This window comes from Crinia signifera, chromosome 11 (assembly GCF_055691185.1).
Source record: "Crinia signifera chromosome 11, ASM5569118v1, whole genome shotgun sequence".
In the NCBI taxonomy this organism is placed as follows: domain Eukaryota; kingdom Metazoa; phylum Chordata; class Amphibia; order Anura; family Myobatrachidae; genus Crinia; species Crinia signifera.
In genome coordinates, this window is record NC_139227.1 from 52,556,854 (window position 1) to 52,579,212 (window position 22,359).

The window sequence follows — 22,359 nt, forward strand, 5'->3', positions numbered from 1 at the left end:
GTCACTGCCCTGTCACATGTAGCCCTGTCCTCACTGACACATCACTCAACTCCTGATATACTCTGTGCTGCTGGGGACCCTTCTACCACTGTATAACTCTCAGTATGTGGCTTCCTGTATCAGTGTGACAGCCGCCTGACATCCCTGCTCTGTGCTGCTGGGGACCCTGCTCCTCCCACTATATAACTCTCAGTCTGTGGAATCCTGCTACCTCCATTCCCCTCCTCACATGATGTCATTGTCCCTGTCACATGAAACCCTGTCCTCACTGACACATCACTCAACTCCTGATATACTCTATGCTGCTGGGGACCCTGCTCCCACAACTATATAACTCTCAGTCTGTGGCTTCCCGTATCAGTGTGACTGCAGCCTGACATCCCTGCTCTGTGCTGCTGGGGACTCTGCTCCTACCACTATATAACTCTGTCTGCGGCTTCCTGTATCAGTGTGACATCACTGCTCTGTGCTGATGGTGACCCTGCTCTTACCACTATTTAACTCTCAGCCTGTGGCTTCCTGTATCAATGTGACAACCCAGCCATAACAAATAGCCCCGAACTGTGTAATGCGCATGCGCGCATATGTAAGTGACAGGGGCGTGGCCTCCGCCACCCCGCCACAGCTGATTCTCTTCAGAGGGGAGTGAATCGCACGTCTCTCCTTCCCCTCCCTGTGTCACTGTAACTGGGCTGTCAGCCAGTCAGAGCTCATGGGCTGGCAGCCAATCAGGAGCCAGCCCACGAGATATGATTGGCTGACAGCCCAGTCACACAGTCAGAGTCAGGGACACAGTGAAGCCGGGGAAGGAGAAACGCGCGATGCGCTCCCCTCCCCAGGGAACGAGAAGCAGGCGGCAGCGGGGGACTAGAGGGTGGGAGACCCGTACACAGCCAGCACTGCAGGTGTCACTCATGGAGGGTGTGTTGTGCTGCTGATTACTTGTTCTTGAACTGTGGGGCATTTATGTGTGGCACTGTGGGGGCATATCTGGCACTGGGGGCATACCTAGCACTGTGAGGGCATATGTGTGGCACTGTGGGGGTATATCTGGCACTGGGGCCATATGATATCTGGCACTGTGGGGGCATATGATATCTGGCACTGTTAGGGCATATGATATCTGGCACTGTGGGCATATGTGTGGCACTGTGGGGGCATATCTGGCACTGTGGGGGCATATGATATGTGGCACTGTGGGGGCATATGATATCTGGCACCGGGGGCATATGTGTGGCACTGTGGGGGCATATTAGTAATGGGCATTAGTTGTGCAATGAGCATTATGGCATGGGTCATATGTATTGGGTGTGTGACACGTAACAGGCATTACTACTAATATAACTCTCAGCCTATATAACTGTTCAAATACACAATGTACTACAAACTATTGCTCTGCTTCGCTCTCCATGGTTTTCTCTCAAAATCAGTCTCTTCTCTCTCTCTCCCTGAAGCTCAGCCCTCTATACACATTTCTGCCTCCATTATCCACACCCCTCTTATTAACACTCATGAGATTTTTACATATATCTCTACATTGACAGTAACATCCACAAACTGTCGCCATAAACAACATTCACAAACCACCTGCAGCTACACCTATCTCTCTCTACAGCTTCTATTAGCTGGTGACATGTCACTTAATCCAGGCCCCAGCTGCCTTCCCCGCTCGCAGACACCTAACTCTCAGGAACATAGTAATCCAGCTAACCTCATAAACATCAAATGCCTCCCTTCATCCACCAAATCACTTAAATGTGCGTTATGGAATGCACGCTCTGTTGGCAACAAATTAACATCCATCAACGACCTCTTCATTTCAAACAACTTCAACCTGCTGGCTATAACAGAAACATGGCTCTCACAATCAGACACAGCCTCCCCTGCAGCCCTGTCACACAGTGCTCTCCACTTCACACACACCCCCAGGCCTGGTGACAGCAGAGGAGGTGGGGTTGGAATATTACTATCCCAATCCTTCACATACAAAGTTATACCACAGGTTCCATCACTCACATTCACATCATTTGAAGTACATTCCATCAGAACTTACACTCCTTTCTCGCTGCGTGTTGCAGCCATCTATCGCCCACCTGGGCAGCCATCACGATTTCTGGAAGATTTTTCTGCCTGGCTCCCTCACTTCATTTCCACTGGCCTCTCAACCATCATCATGGGTGACTTCAACATTGCTATTGATAGCCCAAAATCTGCTGCTCATGCCTCCAAACTCCTCTCTCTGACCTCCTCTCTCGGCCTCTCCCAATGGACTGACTCCTCGGAATAGCCACTGTCTTGATCTGATATTCACTAAGCTGAGTTCAGTGTCTGAATTCACCAATTCTGCTTTCCCTCTCTCAGATCACAACCTTATCTCCTGCATGCTGTCCTCTAGTACTTCTAACTCAAAAACACAGAAATCCTTTAATCCACCTCAAGCCCGCAGAAATAATTTTCAAGTACTCTCCTCCTCACTGCAACAACAGCTTGCTCCTATTTCTGCAATCACTACTCCTGAGATGGCGGTATCACACCTAAACCTAACCCTCAAAACAGCCCTGGATGAAGTGGCTCCAGTTACCCACTACACTCCACGTAGGCCTAGACGCCAACCGTGGCATTCTAAATTAACGAGACACCTACAAAATATCTCACACAAAGCTGAGCGTAAATGGCGTAAATCTCACAGTCCAATGGATTTCTTTACATATAAGAATATCTACCAGTACTATAGTTATGCCCTGGAAACTGCCAAACAAACATATTTCCAAACTCTCATTTCTGCTCAAGCTTCTAACCCAAAACTTATTTTTAATACATTTAAATCCCGTCTCAACCCTCCCTCACCCAAGCCACCAACCACTATCCATGCACAAGATCTTGCTTCCTACTTCAGGGATAAGATTGACAAGATCAGAGATGAATAAGTATGCTCCAACTCAGTTGGTGATATGCTCAATTGCATACCTGAGCCCTCTGAAGCATTTGCTTCATTTGATCCCACAAATAAAGATGAAGTATCTGCACTTTTCTCTGCCTCCCACTCTACTACCTCTCCTCTTGACCCTATACCCTCGCAAATAAGTACATCTCTGTCTCCTGTGCTCATCCCAATCTTAACTAAAATCTGTAACCTCTCTTTCTCTACTGGTGTCTTTTCTTCATTGTTCAAACAAGCAAGTTCAAACTCCGATTCTGAAAAAAACAGAATTCTGATCCAAGCTCTCTCTCAAACTACCGTCCCATTTCTCAACTTCCATGCACCTCCAAACTACTTGAAAGACTGGCCTATACTCGCCTCACACACTTTCTTAACTCGCACAACTTAATGGACCCGCATCAGTCAGGCTTTCGTGCCCAACACTCCACAGAGACAGCACTGACTAAAGTTGTGAATGATCTGGTCACTGCTAAGTCTAAAGGCCATTACTCACTACTAATTCTTCTAGATCTCTCTGCTGCTTTTGACACTGTTGACCACACACTTCTCATACAAACACTACAATCCATAGGTCTTAAAGACACAGCCCTCTCTTGGTTCTCATCCTACCTATCTAACCGCTCCTTTAGTGTTCGTTTCAGTTGGAGTACCTCAGGGTTCAGTTTTAGGTCCCCTGCTTTTCTCAATCTATACCTCATCTCTTGGCAAACTAATCAGCTCCTTTGGATTTCAGTATCATCTGTATGCGGATGATACTCAGCTCTACCTATCCTCCCCGGACCTGTCCCCATCTGTATTGAGCCGTGTCTCTGAATGCGTTTCTGCTGTTTCATCCTGAATGTCATCTCGCCACCTCAAACTTAATATCTCAAAACAGAATTAATTATATTTCCGCCAAAAAATAGTAGTTACCAACCTGATATCTCTATCGCTGTTGAGAAGATGACAATCACTCCTACCTCTCAAGCTCGCTGTCTAGGTGTTATCCTTGACTCAGAACTTTCCTTTGTACCCCACATTCAATTTGTCTCAAAATCATGCCACATGCACCTAAAAAACATATTTAAAATTCGCCCTTACCTTAGACAAGACACTGCAAAAACTCTAATCCATGCTCTCATCATCTCACGCATTGATTATTGCAATAGTCTCCTTATTGGCCTTCCCCAATACAGACTCTCACCACTACAGTCCATTATGAATGCAGCTGCAAGGCTAATCTTCCTAGCCAGACGTTCATCGTCTGCAAAGCTACTCTGTCAGTCACTTCATTGGTTACCTGTAATCTACCGTATTCAATACAAAATTATTTTACTTACACACAAAGCCATAAACCAAACTACACCAACATACATATCTTCTCTTATCTCAAAATATCATCCAACACGACCTCTACGCTCCTCCCAAGATCTGCGTCTCTCATCCACACTCATTACTCGCTCCCATTCCCGACTGCAGGACTTTCTTCGGGCTGCACCCACTCTGTGGAATGCCCTCCCAAGCACAATAAGACTCTCCTCCAGTCTCCAAACCTATAAGCGTTCCCTAAAAACTGATCTCTTCAAGCAAGCTTATCAAATTCCAGAACCAGTCATAGAACCTTGCATTCTGGTGGAATCGATGCAATAAATAATACAGTATCTATCCTTATGTATCAATTGTAAAGCGCAACGGAATATGCTGCGCTATATAAGAAACTGTTAATAAATAAATAAATTACTGTGTAAATTTTGGCCGTGCGCCTTTGGCGTGCAATATTCCTGTTTGTAGTTTCTCTGGCTCCTACATTGTGTGTGCAGGATGCAATGCACAAGCCCAAACAGAAATGTCATAGTGTTCTAAAGTTTTGTCATGTACCACGCCCTGACCACGCTCAAAGGCATGCAGCACAGTACCACTAAGTCATTTTTTTCTACTTGCACCACTGGGCCTAATACTAATACTGGCCTGTACATCTACTCGTGCAGTTTTCAAATATATTGATTGGGTAATTGATGACACAGTTAATATTTTATCTAGATTTTAGCGGTATTTACAAAGTTTTAAATGTAATTTCACCTTCAAGTGTTGGCAATCTGCTATTTCAATGTTTGGTTATATTGGAGTTGTATTGCCTGCTGTGTAATTGGGAGGGGGGCTTGCACAGACTTTGATTAGTGGTATTGAGTTCACATGGACAGGATCCATCATTCTTAAGCAGCCCATACACGCTGCGATGCTTGCACATACTTTTTGTACTTTGTTTTCATCACATTGCATGGCATTGCATGCACAACGCATGCACAGGCAATGCAATGCAATGTGATCCGTGCTTGTTAAGCATGGAACGCACGCATGTGTCGCAGCGTGTATGGCCAGCATTAAGGGAATTTAACTAGGCTTGAGAAGCCTAGGCTGGTGTCAGGGTTATATTTTATTATGATTAGGCCATGCCCCCCCCAGACCAGGGCCACCGCCGGGCCCCTCCAGCAAGCCCGGTAATTAGTACCCACTCCCCCCTCTCTCAGTTGCCCTGGATGGTAGTCATAAATTAAGAGGGAATTCCAGAAACAGACCATTGTGTCCCTCCTGGAGAGGCTCATGCTGCGAGCTATGTAAACATTTACTTCACTGCAAGCCATAGCATTGTATACAATCTATGGTCAGCTGTGCTAGTCATGGCTTAGAAATGACTCCCTCACTCACACCGCCAGGTCTGGTGACAGTAAAATGGTCGGACAGATACAGTCAGATACAATCAGATACAGCCTCCCCTGCAGCACTGTCACATGGTAGTCTCCACCTCACTTACACCTCCAGGCCTGGTGACAGTAACATGGTCACACAGTCAGACACAGCCTCCCCTGCAGCACTGGCACATGGTGGTCTCCACCTCACTCACACCTCCAGGCCTGGTGACAGTAACATGGTCACATAGTCAGACACAGCCTCCCCTGCAGCACTGGCACATGGTGGTCTCCACCTCACTTACACCTCCAGGCCTGGTGGCAGTAACATGGTCACACAGTCAGACACAGCCTCCCCTGCAGCACTGTCACATGGTGGTCTCCACCTCACACCTCCAGGCCTGGTGACAGTAACATGGTCACACAGTCAGACACAGCCTCCTCTGCAGCACTGGTTCAGGGTGGTCTCCACCTCACACACATCTCCAGGCCTAGTAACAGTAAAGGAGGTGAGGTTGGAATATTACTATCCCAATTCTTCACATACACAGCTCTTCCATAGTTTCCATCACTCACATTCTCATTATTTGAAGTACATTCTATCAGAATTTACACTCCTCTCTCGCTGTGTGTTGCAGCTATCTATCACCCACCTGGGCAACCCACACGATTTCTGGAAGATTTTTCTGCCTGGCTCCCTTACTTCCTTTCCTCTGACATCTCAACCAGCATCATGGGTGCCTTCAACATTGCTATTAATACCAAAAACCAATAAAGAGAGCGCACTGTGTTGATCTACCAAATTTAATATATATAAAAAGTTATCTGTACATATAACCATACACATATAAAAAAAACACAATTAAAAACAATTGATATCCAGCATTGTGTAAATGAATCTTCATTTAAATCGATAGTGTAACTTTAATGATTAGTTAGTTATCACAGTCCCCTTTTTATTGATAACTTTTAATTTGTAGGGTCAGTTCACATGCCTCCAAATGAGATAAAGCTCAGCTCCCATTAAGCTTGACAGTTCTTGTGTCTTTGTACGCCTTAAATATTTTCAAATGGCTTAAATAATTTCCGATTGTATATAAATGTTCCGATGTATATTTACCATACCCGCAGTGCCAGATTAAGGTCTAAATGGGCCTGGAGCTGTAAATTATCAAGGGCCTATTATGCGCAATAATAGGGTTTGTGGCCAGCACCTAATAATGGGGGGGGGGGGGGGCGTGACCAGTGTTTATGTGGTCTGCTCATAGGTGTGTCTCTATTTGTGTAAATACTTTCAACTAATTATATATGCATGGAAAAAGCAGGGGGCTGGCATAGGAAAAATGCAGGGAGATATATTGGCGGGTGCCCTCCAAAGGTACATCCGCAGATACTTGCAGGGTGAGGCAGCACTCCATTCAAAAAAAAAAAATACTGAAAGCCAACATTTCAGCACCTTTTATGTGGTCACCTAAGTTTACCACACCATGGCCCTTATTCTGGTTGGTGCGGTAATGTCCACGTGCGGTCAGTCCGCCGATGTTTTGTGTCTGCGCATGTGCAGAGGCGTCTCTGCGCATGTGCGAACGGGACGCACGTCCAAATTCCGCATGAAATGTGTACACTACGAAGAGGGGGTGGAGAGGGGCGTGAAGGGCTGTTTGGGCTCATTACCATATGTTTACACCCCGCGTTTCATGGGCGTTCCCATGAAAACACTGGGCGTACGTATGGTAATGCGGTCGTGACGCACGTGTATGGGGGGACATATGACATTGCCGGATGTCAGCTGCCCGCCCAGATCCCTGCTTTTGCACGGAGAAATGCCCGTGTGGTCTGAGGTTGCGGGAGCTGCCTGACCACTCGGTCCTGCATTCGATGGTCTGCGACCATCGAATGATGGGGGAGGTTCCCTGAGATGGAGGAGGTGTATTCATGAGAAATACACTTGCGGTCCGTTCGGACAGCTTCTTACCGCATTCAGACGGAGTGAGCGATCCGTACGAAAGGCGGGGTTTAGGACGCACGGTCCTGGCCGCATATTCGGCTCCGTTCGCACAGACCAGAATAAGGCCCTATATACCCCTTATACAAATCATGCAAAACAATAGTATCCCCCTTATACTGTACTTCTTACACATTATGCCACATGGAATGAGCAAAAATTCACACCGACTGAGTCAAAATTCACACTATGGCACACGGATTGAGTCAAAATTCACATTATGCCACACAGATTAAGGCAAAATTCACATTTTGCCACATGGATTGAGCCAAAATACACACTATACCAAACAAATTAAGCAATAATGCACAATATGCTTCATAAACAGGGCATTGCGAGCCAAAGGCTTGCATTAAAAATTACACCATAATGCCCATTACATGTTAAGCCACATACCATAATGTCCTTTATGTATTATGCCAAACACCATAATGCCTATTAAAAATTATGCTACATAAGTGCTGCTTACCTATATGCTCATTGCCAGGGGTTCCATGCTCATTGCCATGTGGGATTTCATGCTCATTGTCCAGGGGGAATACATGCTTGCAGTAACTGGGGGACAGCTGCCGCTGGGCAGAAATGACAGCCATTGACAGCCGGGCAGAGAACAGGGGGCTGACCGGCTGTATTCAAAGCAATGCAGGTCCAGGCTATTTGAAATAATATCACTTTCACACCAGAAAATGCAGGGATTTACCTGGGCTGGCCCCTTTTACACCAGTCTAGTCCATGCATTTTCTGGTATGAGGAAGAGAGAAACCTACCCCCCTCCCTTAAAACAACCAGCTATATCTTCGGAACCAACTGACCCATTTGCATGTGGGCTTCAAATGATTTTCAAATGATTTTGGTCCTGTAAAACTGGGCCATTTGGTTCCAGAGAAATCTGTCAAACAACATTATTTTGGAAAACACTGCTTCCAGCATTGTTGTTACAGCCCCCAAATCCAGCTCCATTCTCCAATTGCTATATCGGTTCCTGGGACCACCGCTTCTTTGGCCACACAATGGGAGTGACCTGCGGCGATCTCCAAAGTGCTTCAGTATCAGGCCAGTGGAAGTGACGTCCTCCTCTTCCTCCGACATCTAGAGGGCAGGAGTTTGGTAGTCTGCTCCCGACGGAGGTTTCAAGTACAACAGAGCCCCGCCGGTTGTAGCGGATGAAAATATCCCCCGTTCAAGTCATCATTCCTCGCTGACGTCACCTCACCCATGCGGGTATGGTAAATATACATTGGAACATTTGTATACCATCTGAAATTATTTAAGCCATTTGAAAATATTTAAGGCGTACAAAGACACAAGAACTGTCAAGCTTAATGGGAGCTGAGCTTTATCTCATTTGGAGGCATGTGAACTGACCCTACAAATTAAAAGTTATCAATAAAAAGGGGACTGTGATAACGAACTAATCACTAAAGTTACACTATCGATTTAATTGAAGATTCATTTACACAATGCTGGATATCAATTGTTTTTAATTGTGTTTTTTTATATGTGTATGGTTATATGTACAGATAACTTTATATTATATATTACATTTGGTAGATCAACACAGTGCGCTCTCTTTATTGGTTTCTGGTTTATTTAGTTGAATTTATTTTATATGGGAGCAGCACAATTTTATAATTGGAGCTGTGATTATCAATATACAAATTAATTTAAATTATATTCGATTCTGTTGCGCCTGATATACCTAGTGTAAATTTTGTTTTGTATTGCTATTAATAGCACAAAATCTTCCGCTCCTTTAGTGTTTTTGTTTCCCTTATTCCACCTCCTCCTCCTTACCTCTGTCAGTCAGAGTACCACAAGGCTCAGTCTTAGGTCCTCTGCTTTTCTCAATCTATACCTTATCTCTTGGCTCTTTCGGATTTCAATATAATTTGTATGCGGATGATACTCAACTCTACATATCCTCCCCGGACCTTTCCCCTATCTGTATTGGGCCGTGTCTCTGAATGCCTTTCTGCTGTTCCATCCTGGATGTCCTCTCACCACCTCAAACTTAGTAATTCTAAAACAGAATTAATTATATTTCCACCAATAAATAGTAGTTACCAACCATATATCTCTATCGCTGTTGAGAATATGACAATCGCTCCTACCACTCAAGCTCGCTGCCTAGGTGTTATTCATGACTCTGAACTTTCCTTTGTTTCCCACATTCAATCTCTCTCGAAGTCATGCCACATGCGCCTAAAAACATATTCAAAATTTGCCCTTACCTAACACAAGACACTGCAAAAACTCTAATCCATGCACTCATCATTGCAATAGTCTCCTTATTGGCCTTCCCCAATACAGACTCTCACCCCCTACAGTCCATCATGAATGCAGCTGCGAGACATTCATCGCCTGCAAACCTATTCTGTCAGTCACTTCATTGGTTACCTGTATTCTACCGTATTCAATACAAAATTATTTTACTCACATACAAAGGGGGAAATTTACTAAGATGTGAGTTGTATTTCACATGTGATGTTGCTATATGCAACCAATCAGGCACTATCTATTATCTTCTAGAATGTGCTAAAAAAATGATAAGTAGTTTCTGATTGATTGGTTGCCCATAGCATCATCCCATGTAAAAATACAACTCCCATCTTAGTAAATTTCCCACAAAGCCTTTAACCAAACTACACCAACATACATACATCTCTTATCTCAAAATATTTAAAAATATCTTCCAACCCAGCTTCTTTGCTCCTCACAAGATCTATGTCTATCATCCACACTCATTACTCGCGCCCATTCCCGATTGCAGGACTTTCTCTGTGGAATGCCCGCCCAAGCACAATAAGACTCTCCGCCAGTCTCCAAACCTACAAGCGTTCCCTGAAAACTCACCTCTTCAGGCAAGCTTATCAAATTCCAAAATCAGCCACTTAACCTTCATATACCGTTCCTATCTAATCACATCCCCACTGTACAGTACACACATATCCATTCTCTTTCATTTTCACACTTTCCATCCTCCTGACCCCTGACCAAACTGCTGGTTCACCATATCATACAGTACACCAGGAACCTTTGCATTTTGGTGGAATTAATGCAATAAAGAATATTTATCCTTGTGTTTCAATGCCTACTTCCCTACAATCTGTAAGCTTGCGAGCAGGGCCCTCATACCTTTGACTGTCTGTAAATACCCAGTTTGTTGTATCACTGTCTCCTATTGTAAAGGAGTAATACCTGCCTACTAACAGGTAGCCAGGCATAGTGCCCTTACCCCTGGTGTTAATGGCCAAGACTAAGGGCAAATGGGAGTATTTAGGAAGGTCTAGGGCAGGCACTCCCAACATCGGACCCTACGGCAGGTTTTGGTGATATCCAGGCATTAGCACAGATTTTACACCACAATCACTTGTTGGTGTGCCTTTGAGACTGGGTTGGGAGGGTGTGCCTTGGGGACTGGGTTGGGAATACCTGGTCTAGGGGTTAAGTGACCAGGGTAGGCTTTTAAGTGGTGTCTTGTTAATGGATGAGCCCGAAGACTCCGTGTTGTATGTCCTCTCCACTTGATCTCAGCAACTTCTGTTGTCCCTTGTTGGATCCACCTGTTCAGCAGGCACAAGAGGGATTATTGAGCTCTGTTACATGGTACTCTCTACTGCCCTAGGACTCGGGTGTCTTCATTCTTTGAGTTTGGCTTTGGGTTATCCTTGGGCACATAATATGCAATGTTTTTGAATTCCTTGTCATATCTTCTGGGTGGCTTCCCAATGTTTGGTCTAACAGATGATCTTTTTGTGGTTGAACCTCCATACTGGTAGTCTTTGGTTCAGATTATTGAAAAGCTCCAGCCTGCCCAGTCATTCCACAATCTGTATCATTTATATTCATGACAATAATTGTTCATTATGCACTTTGTTGATTTCAAATCCAGTTTGCATCTTCATTCCTGGACATAAGCAATGTCATGACACACATGGGGTCCAAGCAAATCCCTGCACTACCATGCCAGCAGGTGTGAACGCTTATGCATCCACTCGCACACGGACGCACAGGAAAAACCATGCAATGGTTGCTCACCATCGATTGATTTATCCAGTCTTCACCCTGAAGGCGCATTGCTATCACAATGCCCCCTACACAAGGAGCGATGTATTGCCCCTAAATAGCTACATGTGTAGGCCCCATTAAACAGAGAATGCTGGGAACTGATTGGCTACAAGTTGCTGGAAGCTGAGCGCAAGCAGTAACCTATACAATGTGGAAATTATGTTAATGGAGTCGCCGCAGAATTTCCTGTAACCGGATAAATGTTACTTTTGCAGATTGTTGTGAATGTGACCGGCTGCGAACAGAACACGTTGCGGGACTGTTTCATGACAAAGACTGAAGAAGAGATCCTATCCATAGGTTCTATTCTGGTACAGTGCACATCGTCATATTGTCCTGTATCACAGCATCATGCTGGGCAGACTGGGAATGTTGTATATTCAAAGATAACAAGAAAAATTGGGTGACGCTGAATCAAAAACATAACAAATATTAAACCTGTTGCAAACCACATACACACACAGAGACACACATATTTCCTCAGATGTACCCGCCTGTGGCCACTATGACTACAGGCAGATCTGATGTACAACCAAAGAAATATATATCTCAAATGTGTGTAACGGAAGAACTCACTGTACTAGTGTTTTTATATTTGAATGATTCATTATATAAATTAACTGTTATATGGTGGTACTAAATAAACTGCTATTTTTAACTGAGAAATGTACCAATTTCGCTCTGTTGTATTTGAGATCTGATGTACAATCTCGGGCCCTATGATTGTGTTCCTGACATCACATTATCTATCTGTGCAGCATCTATTGGCTCTGCCTGCGAGCATAGACGGGACGTTCTTCCCTAAGCCTGTAGAACAGATTCTGTCAGATAAGGAGAGTAACCCAGTCCCATTCATGACTGGTGTATCAGAGCAGGAGTTTGGTTGGATCCTTCCATTGGTAAGTTATTCCCTCTGTATAAGAAGTTGTAGCCTGAAGTAGGTTTGGTTAGGGGGGTTTGGTTAGGATTGCAGTGCACAGTATCTTTGTATGAATAATCAATGTGTTTTATGTTTTTTTTGTTGTCAGGCCTTGAATATTAGTGGGGTCAGAGAGGGAATGGACAGAGAAACTGTACACAACGTGCTAAAAAATATCCCCTTGCTGGTAAGTTCTGTGCAGCTGGTGTGCCCTGTCACCTGCTCCCTACTCCCAAGCCTCCTCTCTGCAACTGCTGAAAGCCCCTCAGCCCCTCTGCCCTGCTAGTAGCCCCCCAGGGCCGTTTCTACAGGCGGACAAGCCGTGCAGCAGCCCGGGGCGCCGCACGGCTTGTCCACCTGTTACACAGCCGGGGCGCCCGGCCGGCAGCTGCCGGCCGCCTCCAAGTCCCGCCGCCGCCGCCCGCCTCCCCCGCTCCCCGTCCGCAATGAACAGCCACAGGTGCCCGGCCAGCAGCTGAGCTTCCATAACGCCGCCTCCGCGTCCCCCGCTCCCCGTCCGCAATGAAAAGGCACAGGTGAGCCCCAGGGAAGGGGAGCGCATCCTTCCCCTCGCTCACTGTGTCATTGGGCTGGCAGCCAATCAGAGGACCTCGCGGGCTGGCAGCCAATCAGGAGCCAGCCCGCTCGGTATGAATGGCTGACGGCTCAGGGACACATGAGTGAAAGCAAAGCAGCAGCATGCAGCGGCGGGGGACTGGAGGGGGAGACCTAGACGAGATAGTGAGTTGTGCTGCTGGCACTTTGGGGGAATGTGTGGCACTGTGGGGGCATATCTGTGGCACTGGGGACATATCTATGGCACTAGGGGCATATTTGGCACTGTGGGGGCATATATATGTGGCATTGTGGGGGCATATCTGGCACTGTATGGGCATATGTGTGTCACTATGGGGGCATATGTGTGTCACTGTGGGGGCATATCTGGCACTGGGGACATATCTGTGGCACTGTGGGGGCATAGCTGTCACTGTGGGGGCATATGTGTGGCACTGTGGGGACATATCTGGCACTGGGGACATATCTGTGGCACTATGGGGGCATATATATCTGTGGCACTATGGGGGCATATATATGTGGCACTGTGGGGGCATATATATGTGGCACTGTGGGGGCATATATGTATGTGGCACTGTGGGGGCATAGCTGTCACTGTGGGGGCATATATGTGTGGCACTGTGGGGGCATATGTGTGGCACTGTGGGGGCATATTAGTAAACGGCATGAGTTGTGCGGCAGCGGCGTGTGGGGCATAATGTGTAATAGGCATTACGGTGTGTAGAGTATTGTGTAATTGTCATCACGGTGTGCGACATAATGTGTAATTGTCATCACGGTGTGCGACATAATGTGTAATTATAATCACGGTGTGCGACAATGTGTAATTGTCATCACTGTGTGCGGCGTCATGTGTAATTGGCATCACGGATAAATAGTGTATAATGATTTAAGTTTGGCCTTGATCTGTGAGGCGTACTAGGTCACTGTGTGGGCTTTATATTTTTATGTCACTGTGTGGCCTTCAGCCGGCCAACTAAAGTGCGGGAGGACAATGACAATTCCTGCGGTAACCAATGTCTGGACATGCAGGTTGCAAAGGTGAGATGTAAGGTAATTGTTTTCCTGCTAGACCACGCCCTTGTATTAAGCCACACCCCTTCTAAAAATAAACCACGCCCCTATTTCGGCAATTTATTCTATGTCATGTTAACTTTTTTGGGGGGGGCGCAATTTTATTCCTTTGCCCTGGGAGCTAAATTGTCTAGAAACTGCCCTGCAGCCCCCCCACACACTGATAGCCCCTCCATCCCACTGGTAGCCCCTCTGCATCGCTGGTAGCCCTCCATAGTGCTGATAGTGCCTCCTTACCCCCAATAGCGCCACTGGTAGCCCCTCCGCTCCACTGGAAGCCCCTCCATACCCCTAATAGCCCCTCCGTACCGCTGATAGCCTCTCCGCACCACTAGGTAGTAACAGAGAAGCCCATTTGAAATAAACTAACAGATTATTAGAAATATTAAAATAAATATAAATAAAAATAAATTTGCAAAAGTCTCGAAACTCTCAATTGTATAAAAATTATATTATTATATGGTTAATCAAATAAGTTGGAAAAACAAATTTAGATAAAGATAAAAATACAAATACTACTACTACTACTACTACTACTACTACTAATAATATAACAGTATAAATAATAGTGGGAAACGGGGGGAGGGGAGAGAGGGGTAAGAAAATTGTCATTATTAGAGTTCATTGAAATAACAATAGTGGACAACCTATTACATATATCAGTGGTTCCCAAACGTTTTCAGTCCAAGGCACCCTTTGGGTCTCCATGACTCTTTCAAGGCACCCTGGTCACCAGAGGGCCCGATTCAGACCTGCAGCAGGTAAATGCCACCCCACCTAGCTCAATCCCCCCACCCCTGTGCATGGGTGCAAACGCGTTTGCAGCCGTGCGCACAGGGGGAAAGTTACTCACCATCAAATGATTTTCCCCCCTGCCTGCAAGCACTGAGTAAGTCTAGACTTACTCAGTGCTGTGAAGGCCATGGTGAGGAGACCGCTGACCTGATATCAGCAGCCCTCCCTCCCAACAGCTGGGAAACACCTGCGGTTTCTGGGAAAATCCCAGAAAATGTATGGTTATGGCCTCAGGGTATCAATCACCCTGCAATAAGCCAGTGGAGACAAGATAAGTGTTGGCACTGCAAACCCCCCCCCCCCCTTTGCCAGCTCTTAATGAGCAAGGGTTCTATACATTGGGACAGAGAGACATGATGAGAGCAGGACAGAGAGGACATGGGGAGAGAGGCAGAGAGACATAGGTAGGTGAGGCAGAGAGACATGGGCAGAGAGGGGAAGTGAGACCTAGGAAGAGAGACATGAGTAGAGGGGGGCAGAGAGGGGCAAAATGGCCGAGTGACATGGGCAGAGAGGTAGAATGGCAGACAGTCATGGGCAGAGAGGGTAGAGTGACATGGGCAGATAGGGGTAGAATGGCAGATTGACATGGGCAGAGTGATATGAGCAGAGAGGGGGTAGAGTGACATGGGCAGAGAGGGGTAGAATGGCAGTTTGACATGGGCAGAGTGGGGCAGAGTGATATGAGCAGAGAGGGGGTAGAGTGACATGGGCAAAGAGGGGCACAGTGACATGGGGAGAGAGGGACACATGGGGAGGAAGACAGTGGTAGCTCACTCAGCCATTTATTAAAAACACACCTTGTCATCCCTTCCTCACACAGGTAGCCCCAGGTAGGTTAGAGGAGCTGCCTACAGGTGCCTGCTGCAGCGCCTTGTAAATGTCAGGAGGCTGGGACTGGAGCGAGTGGGTAGGCTCTGGCTGGTGGGAAGGTCACACTAGCTGGTTCATTCTGTAGTACAGTGAGAGGGGGGGGGGGGGGGCGGGCGATTGTCTTCTCGCTAGCATGCCCAGCTATCAGCAGCTCCTTCTGCCCTCTACATGGCTCTCAGCATCGGCAGCTCTGACCCCCTTCTACCCGGCATCTGGTGGTGGCAGCCTCCATTCCTACCTCCCCTGGCTTTTGGATGCTCTGTATGTCCCCCACGGATCCTGGAAGTTCCTTCCCTGACCCGTCATCTTCCTCCCACACTACACCAGGAACGTCCCTTGCTCTACTTGGCAGCTCTGTCCCCGCTACATGCGGCAGCTCAGTCCTCTGATACACCCGGCATGTGCACTTACTTTCTGTATCCTCTGTGGTGCGCACCCCCGCACATGCCAGTACCTGACTCCCAATCTCAGAGTCCTCTTACCTCCTCCTCTCCCCTTGCGGCTTGCTGCCGGATGACTCCACTCCCCTTGTCCCAGATCCGGTGCTCCGCTCACTACCTGCCTTTGTGTTCACTAGCCGCGGCACCCCTGACACAGCGCTGCGGCACCCCGGGGAGCCGCGGTGCACAGTTTGGGAACCCCTGAGATATATACTAATTTAAGGTCATCCTAGGGGCTTTTTATTTATGTATACATTTTGAACAATATATTATATTTTAGACACAGAGATTTAGTTCCACTGAATCATCTAATTCTTCTGGATAAATGGAATTCATTTTGTGCAACCAAAACACCTCTTATTGGCAGAGAGTTTTAAAATGAACACCCCCCCCCCCCCCCTCTTTTTGTGGTTCTCATATGTTCTAATCCTAATGTCCTCAAATAGCTTGGATCCCCTTCATGGGGTGTCATATAGGATATTGATACACTATGGATTAAGATTTTTTTCAAGATATTCCAACGATGTTCTAAAAAACTTGTTTTCAATGCCCTGGGTGTGCGTCCTACAGTATATATTTAAAGCTGCAGCCACAAGTGAGCATGTAAACTACGTCAGTAGTATCACACTTGATCAATGTCTTAGTATGGGAGTTATTTACTATTCTATTTCTACCTTTTCAGTCTTCTTTTGTGCAAAAATTGCAAGTCATACTGTACATGTATTGTTACATTTATAAAAGCCCTTAATACTCGTTTGTAGCCAGTTTGACCGGTTTCTGTTACCCTAGGGTGAATTGGTGCTATTATGTTTTTTTTATGGATATGTTTTTTTTTTTAAATAAACTGGTTTTGCAGGAAGTTGATCCTGTTTTATTGTGCCATAGTTTTTATTTATAGTGGTTTTTGATTTGTCTAAATTCTGCATTAAATGTTGAGATAAATGCTACATTTCTCTCCTTGGTCTTTATATTTTGCCAAGAAAGTGTTTTTTTGTTGGTTAAGTAGAGCATCTCTGTCCATATGGGCAGGGCTATTTTTGTGCAGGCTCCAGCAGGAACTGAGGCCCTTATTCTAGTTCACTCTTTCAGACAAAATATTTCTTAGATGGACAAAACCATGTGCACTGCAGGTGAGGCAGGTGTTCATTGTGCAGAGATAATTATATTTGGGTGGGGTTTTACACCTGCCTCACCTGCAGTGCACATGGTTTTGTCCATCTAAGAAATATTTTGTCAGAGTGAACTAGAATAAGGGCCTCAGTTCCTGCTGGAGCCTGCACAAAAATAGCCCTGCATATGGGGCTTCAGGAGCGCTCTATTTATTTAATGTTCAGAGTTTCCTTACTCTCGGAGGGACTCTAACATTACACCACCCGCTCTCTCGGACGGACACTACCCTCTTGTTGGGACGTTTCGAGATCTGAGCAATTTTTCAAACTGTAAAGGACCATACACACTAAAAGACATTGGCCTCAATATCGCTCAGAAAGGGGCTTACCATGGCCCTTTGTGGGCGCGCGCACCCAATGTCTTGTCCTGTTAATAGGGCCACGTATCTGGTCATTGTGGAATGATTTCTCCGTCTTCTGTTTTATCACTTTGTTTTTGTAAATGTGAGAGAAGCGGTTTTGGCTGTACGGTGCTACCCAAACCAGTGTACGCCGCTAATATGGTTGATGATTAGTACATTTTACAAATTACTTCTTGGTAAATTTCTGATTTGCAAAGTGAGCACAAAGGACTCATTGTTTTCCATTTGTTATATTTTGGTCGATTTTGGAAAAAAAAAACATCCGGTATTTTGAATAATTTATGTAGATTTTTGGTAGATTTAGCCTATTTTTACCTTTAGTAAATCTCCAACTTGCAAAACCGACCAATAATCGAGCTTTCGTAACGTAAATATACCCTATAATGTCATAGCAGGATATAAGGTGTAATACACAGTATACACTTGCTTTATAATGATGCGTATATAGCAACACTGTAACAAAGTCAGCGCTGGCTGAGACATGAAGACGGTGGTTGGATGCAGCAGACACCCAGCAATTATTAGGAACTAGTTATTATATACAGTATTACTCACCCATAGTACAATGACACCAACCTCACAGCCCACTTATGATCTACAGCTTTATACCATACACTAATATATTCATACATGTGACATGGTCTGCAAGGCTGGGGGGTGACCAGGCTCTGTCCCCATGTAATACAGGTTCCCATGGTCTGTAAGGCTGGGGGTGAAGTGGCTCTGTCCCCATGTAATACAGGTTCCCAATGTTCTGTAAGGCTGAGGGGTGACCTGGCTCTGTCCCCATGTAATACAGGTTCCATGGTCTGTAAGGCTGGGGGTGACCTGGCTCTGTCCCCATGCAATACAAGCTCCCATGGTGTTTAAGGCTGGGGGTGACCTGGCTCTGTCCCCATGTAATACAGGTTCCCATGGTCTGTAAGGCTGGGGGTGACCTGGCTCTGTCCCCATGCAATACAAGCTCCCATGGTGTTTAAGGCTGGGGGTGACCTGGCTCTGTCCCCATGCAATACAAGCTCCCATGGTGTTTAAGGCTGGGGGTGACCTGGCTCTGTCCCCATGTAATACAGGTTCCCATGGTCTGTAAGGCAGGGGGTACCCTGGCTCTGTCCCCGTGTAATACAGGTTTCATGGTCTCTTAGGCTGGGGGTGACCTGGCTCTGTCCCCATGTAATACAGAAGGCTGGGGGTGCCCTGGCTATTTCCCCATGTAATACAGGTTCCCATGGCCTGTAAGACTGGGGTAAACTGGTTCTGTCCCCATGTAATACATGTTCCCATGGTCTGTAAGGCTGGGGGTGACCTGGCTCTGTCCCCATGTAATACAGGTTCCCATGGTTTGTAAGGCTGGGGGAAACCTAGCTTTGTTTACATGTAATACAGGTTCCCATGATCTGTAAGGCTGAGGGGTGACCTGGCTCTGTCCCCATGTAATACAGGTTCCCATGGTCTGTAAGGCTGGGGGTGAAGTGGCTCTGTCCCCATGTAATACAGGTTCCCATGGTCTGTAAGGCTGGGGGTGACCTGGCTCTGTCCCCATGTAATACAGATTCCCATGGTCTGTAGGGCTGGGGGTAACCTAGCTCTATTTACATGTAATACAGGTTCCCATGGTCTGTAAGGCTGGGGGTGACCTGGCTCTGTCCCCATGTAATACAGAAGGCTGGGGGTGCCCTGGCTCTGTCCCCATGTAATACAGGTTCCCATGGTCTGTAAGGGGGTGACCTGGCTCTGTCTCCATGTAATACAGGTTCCCATGGTCTGTAAGGCTGGAGGTGACCTGGCTCTGTCCCCATGTAATACAGGATTCCATGGTCTGTAAGGCTTGGGTGCCCTGGTTCTGTCCCCTTGTAATACAGGTTCCATGGACTGCAAAGCTAGGGGTGAACTGGCTTTGTCCCCATGCAATACAGGTTTCATGGTCTGTAAGGCTGGGGGTGACCTGGCTCTGTCTCCATGTAATACAGGTACCCATGGTCTTCAAAGCTGGGGGTGAACTGGCTCTATCCCCATGTAATTTAGGTTCCATGGTCTGTAAGGCTGGGAGTGACCTGGCTCTGTCCCCATGTAATATAGTTTCCCATGGTCTGTAAGGCTGGGGATGCCCTGGATCTGTCCCCATATAATAAAGGTTCCCATGGTCTGTAAGGCTGGGATTGACCCTGCTCTGTCCCCATGCAATACAGGTTCCCATGGTTTGTTAGGCTGGGGGTGACCTGACTCTGTCCCCATATAATACAGGTTCCCATGGTCTTTAAGGCTGGGGGTGACCTGGCTCTATCCCCATGTAATACAGGTTCCCATGGTCTGTAAGGCTGGGGGTGACCTGGCTCTGTCGCCATGGAATACAGGTTCCCATGTTCTGCAAGGCTGGGGGTGACCTGGCTCTGTCCCCATGTAATACAGAAGGCTGGGGGTGCCCTGGCCCTGTCCTCATGTAATACAGGTTCCCATGGTCTGCAAAGCTGAGGGTGACCTGGCTCTGTCCCATGTAATACAGGTTCCCATGGTCTGTAAGGCTGGGGGTGACCTGGTTCTGTCACCTTGTAATACATGTTCCATGGACTGCAAAGTTGGGGGTGAACTGGCTCTGTCCCCATGTAATATAGGTTCCATGGTCTGAAAGGCGGTTGGTGACCTGGCTCTGTCCCCTTGTGTGACCACTGTCATATCTGTATATGTTTCAGGGTTCCTTGTCCGGCTTCACTTCTCTACTGCTGGATGAGTACCTGGGGGATGTGACCGACCGCGCTGACATTCGCAGCCGCTTCTTTGACCTCTGCGGAGACTTCATTTTCGTAATACCAGCTCTTAAGAAGTCCAAATACCACCGAGGTATGAGGCCCACTCAGGACAAAGTATATGCCCTTTCCCAGTACATTGAGTCAGAGCCAAGTTTTCTTGTTTAGCATATATTTATACTGTATTATAGAATATGGTGTTGAGGTTAAACTTTCAACAAGACAAGCTAAAATGACCCATGACCAGATATAGTCCTACCCATACATTGTACCTCCAGATGCAGCGCAGGAGAGCTGTGAGCTATGGGGGAAGCCAGGGAGAGCTGTGTATAGGCTATGGTCTAATCCATACGTGCTTCCTCCAGATACAGAGCAGGCGAGCTGTAAGCTATGAGGGAAGCCGGGAGAGAGCTGTGTATAGGCTATGGTCTCTCCCATTTTTCCTCTAGATGCAGTGCAGGAGAGCTGTGAGCTATAGAGGAAGCCATGGAGAGCTGTGTAAGGGATATGGTCTCTCCCATTCTTACTCCAGATGCAGTGCAAGGTAGCTGTGAGCTATGCGGAAATCCAGAAGAGAGCTGTGTCTGGGCTATAGTGTCTTCCATGCTTCCTCCAGATGCAGCGAAGGTGAGCTGTGGAGAAGCTGGGGAGAGCTGTATACCGGCTATGCTCTCTCTCATGCTTCCTCCAGATGCAGCGCACTAGAGCTGTGAGCTATGGGATAAGCCAGGAGAGAGCTGTGTACAGGCTATGGTCTAACCCAGTGATCCTCAAACTATTTTGCTCTGGGACCCCATCTGACAATAAAAATAATTACAGGACCCCAGCAAGTTACTGCAGAAGGTCATCACATGACATGTGTAGTCAGCAGACAGCACATACATGGCAGAATTGTGGAGGCACAAAATTATGGGAGGAGTCTAAATAATAGACAATGCAACTGATTTTTCAGACTCCTTCAATCACTGACTGAGATTAGAAAAGATCAGCCTGATGGTCAGCAACATGGAGTCGGGACCCAGCTTGGGGTCAGGACCCAGCTCTGCAGAGTCCATGTATTTTACATGTTACATCATAGACCGGTGTCCAGTGCACCTTACTACAGTATCTCTGCTCCTCCAGGCTCACTGAATGCACCTTCTCATGGTTAATGTCTCGGTTATCCTTCATACTGTCTGTAACCCTACCACTGCAATAATCCTATTGGCCAACAGATGCCGGGCACCCGGTCTACTTCTATGAATTCCGGCGCCGACCGTCATTGTTTAAGGATTCTAAACCAGATTTTGTGAAAGCCGACCATGGAGATGAGCTGTTTTTTGTGATCGGAGGTCCCTTCCTGACCGGCGATGTGATGTTCACAGGTAATGTCCTTACTGGCTGAGCTGAGACCTGAGACAGGGGCAGCATTGGGATGTGGGTTATAGGGGTGGGTGTCATTGCAGTCAGTGGCACAGAAATGCATGGCATAGGTATGTGTGGCACAGGACAGGTATGACATGAAGACAGGAATTGGGTGCATTATTACAGAGCAGACAATGTAGTAGAGAGCAGGCCTGACAGAGCAAGCGGACTATACAATAGATTTGGGAATCCAGCTGCATCTCGTACCCATGGAAGGGCAGAGATTGTCCCAGTGACTGGGAACTCTGGGAGAAGAGACTTCATAGACACAGATGGGAGATTACACCAGGCAGAATGCAGAGCATTAATGAAAAATGTGGCAG

At 46.7% G+C, this 22,359-nt stretch overlaps 1 protein-coding gene across 1 annotated transcript in view; it reads left to right on the forward strand.

The window, feature by feature from the left end:
• Positions 1 to 22,359, forward strand: part of LOC146045785 (pyrethroid hydrolase Ces2e-like) — a 48,996-nt gene that overhangs the window by 22,261 nt on the left and 4,376 nt on the right. The window contains exons 7-11 of the mRNA XM_083164841.1: positions 11,896 to 11,991; positions 12,439 to 12,579; positions 12,709 to 12,786; positions 20,579 to 20,726; positions 21,847 to 21,996. Coding sequence (XP_083020967.1) covers positions 11,896 to 11,991; positions 12,439 to 12,579; positions 12,709 to 12,786; positions 20,579 to 20,726; positions 21,847 to 21,996 — 613 coding nt within the window. The remainder of the gene's footprint in view (positions 1 to 11,895; positions 11,992 to 12,438; positions 12,580 to 12,708; positions 12,787 to 20,578; positions 20,727 to 21,846; positions 21,997 to 22,359) is intronic.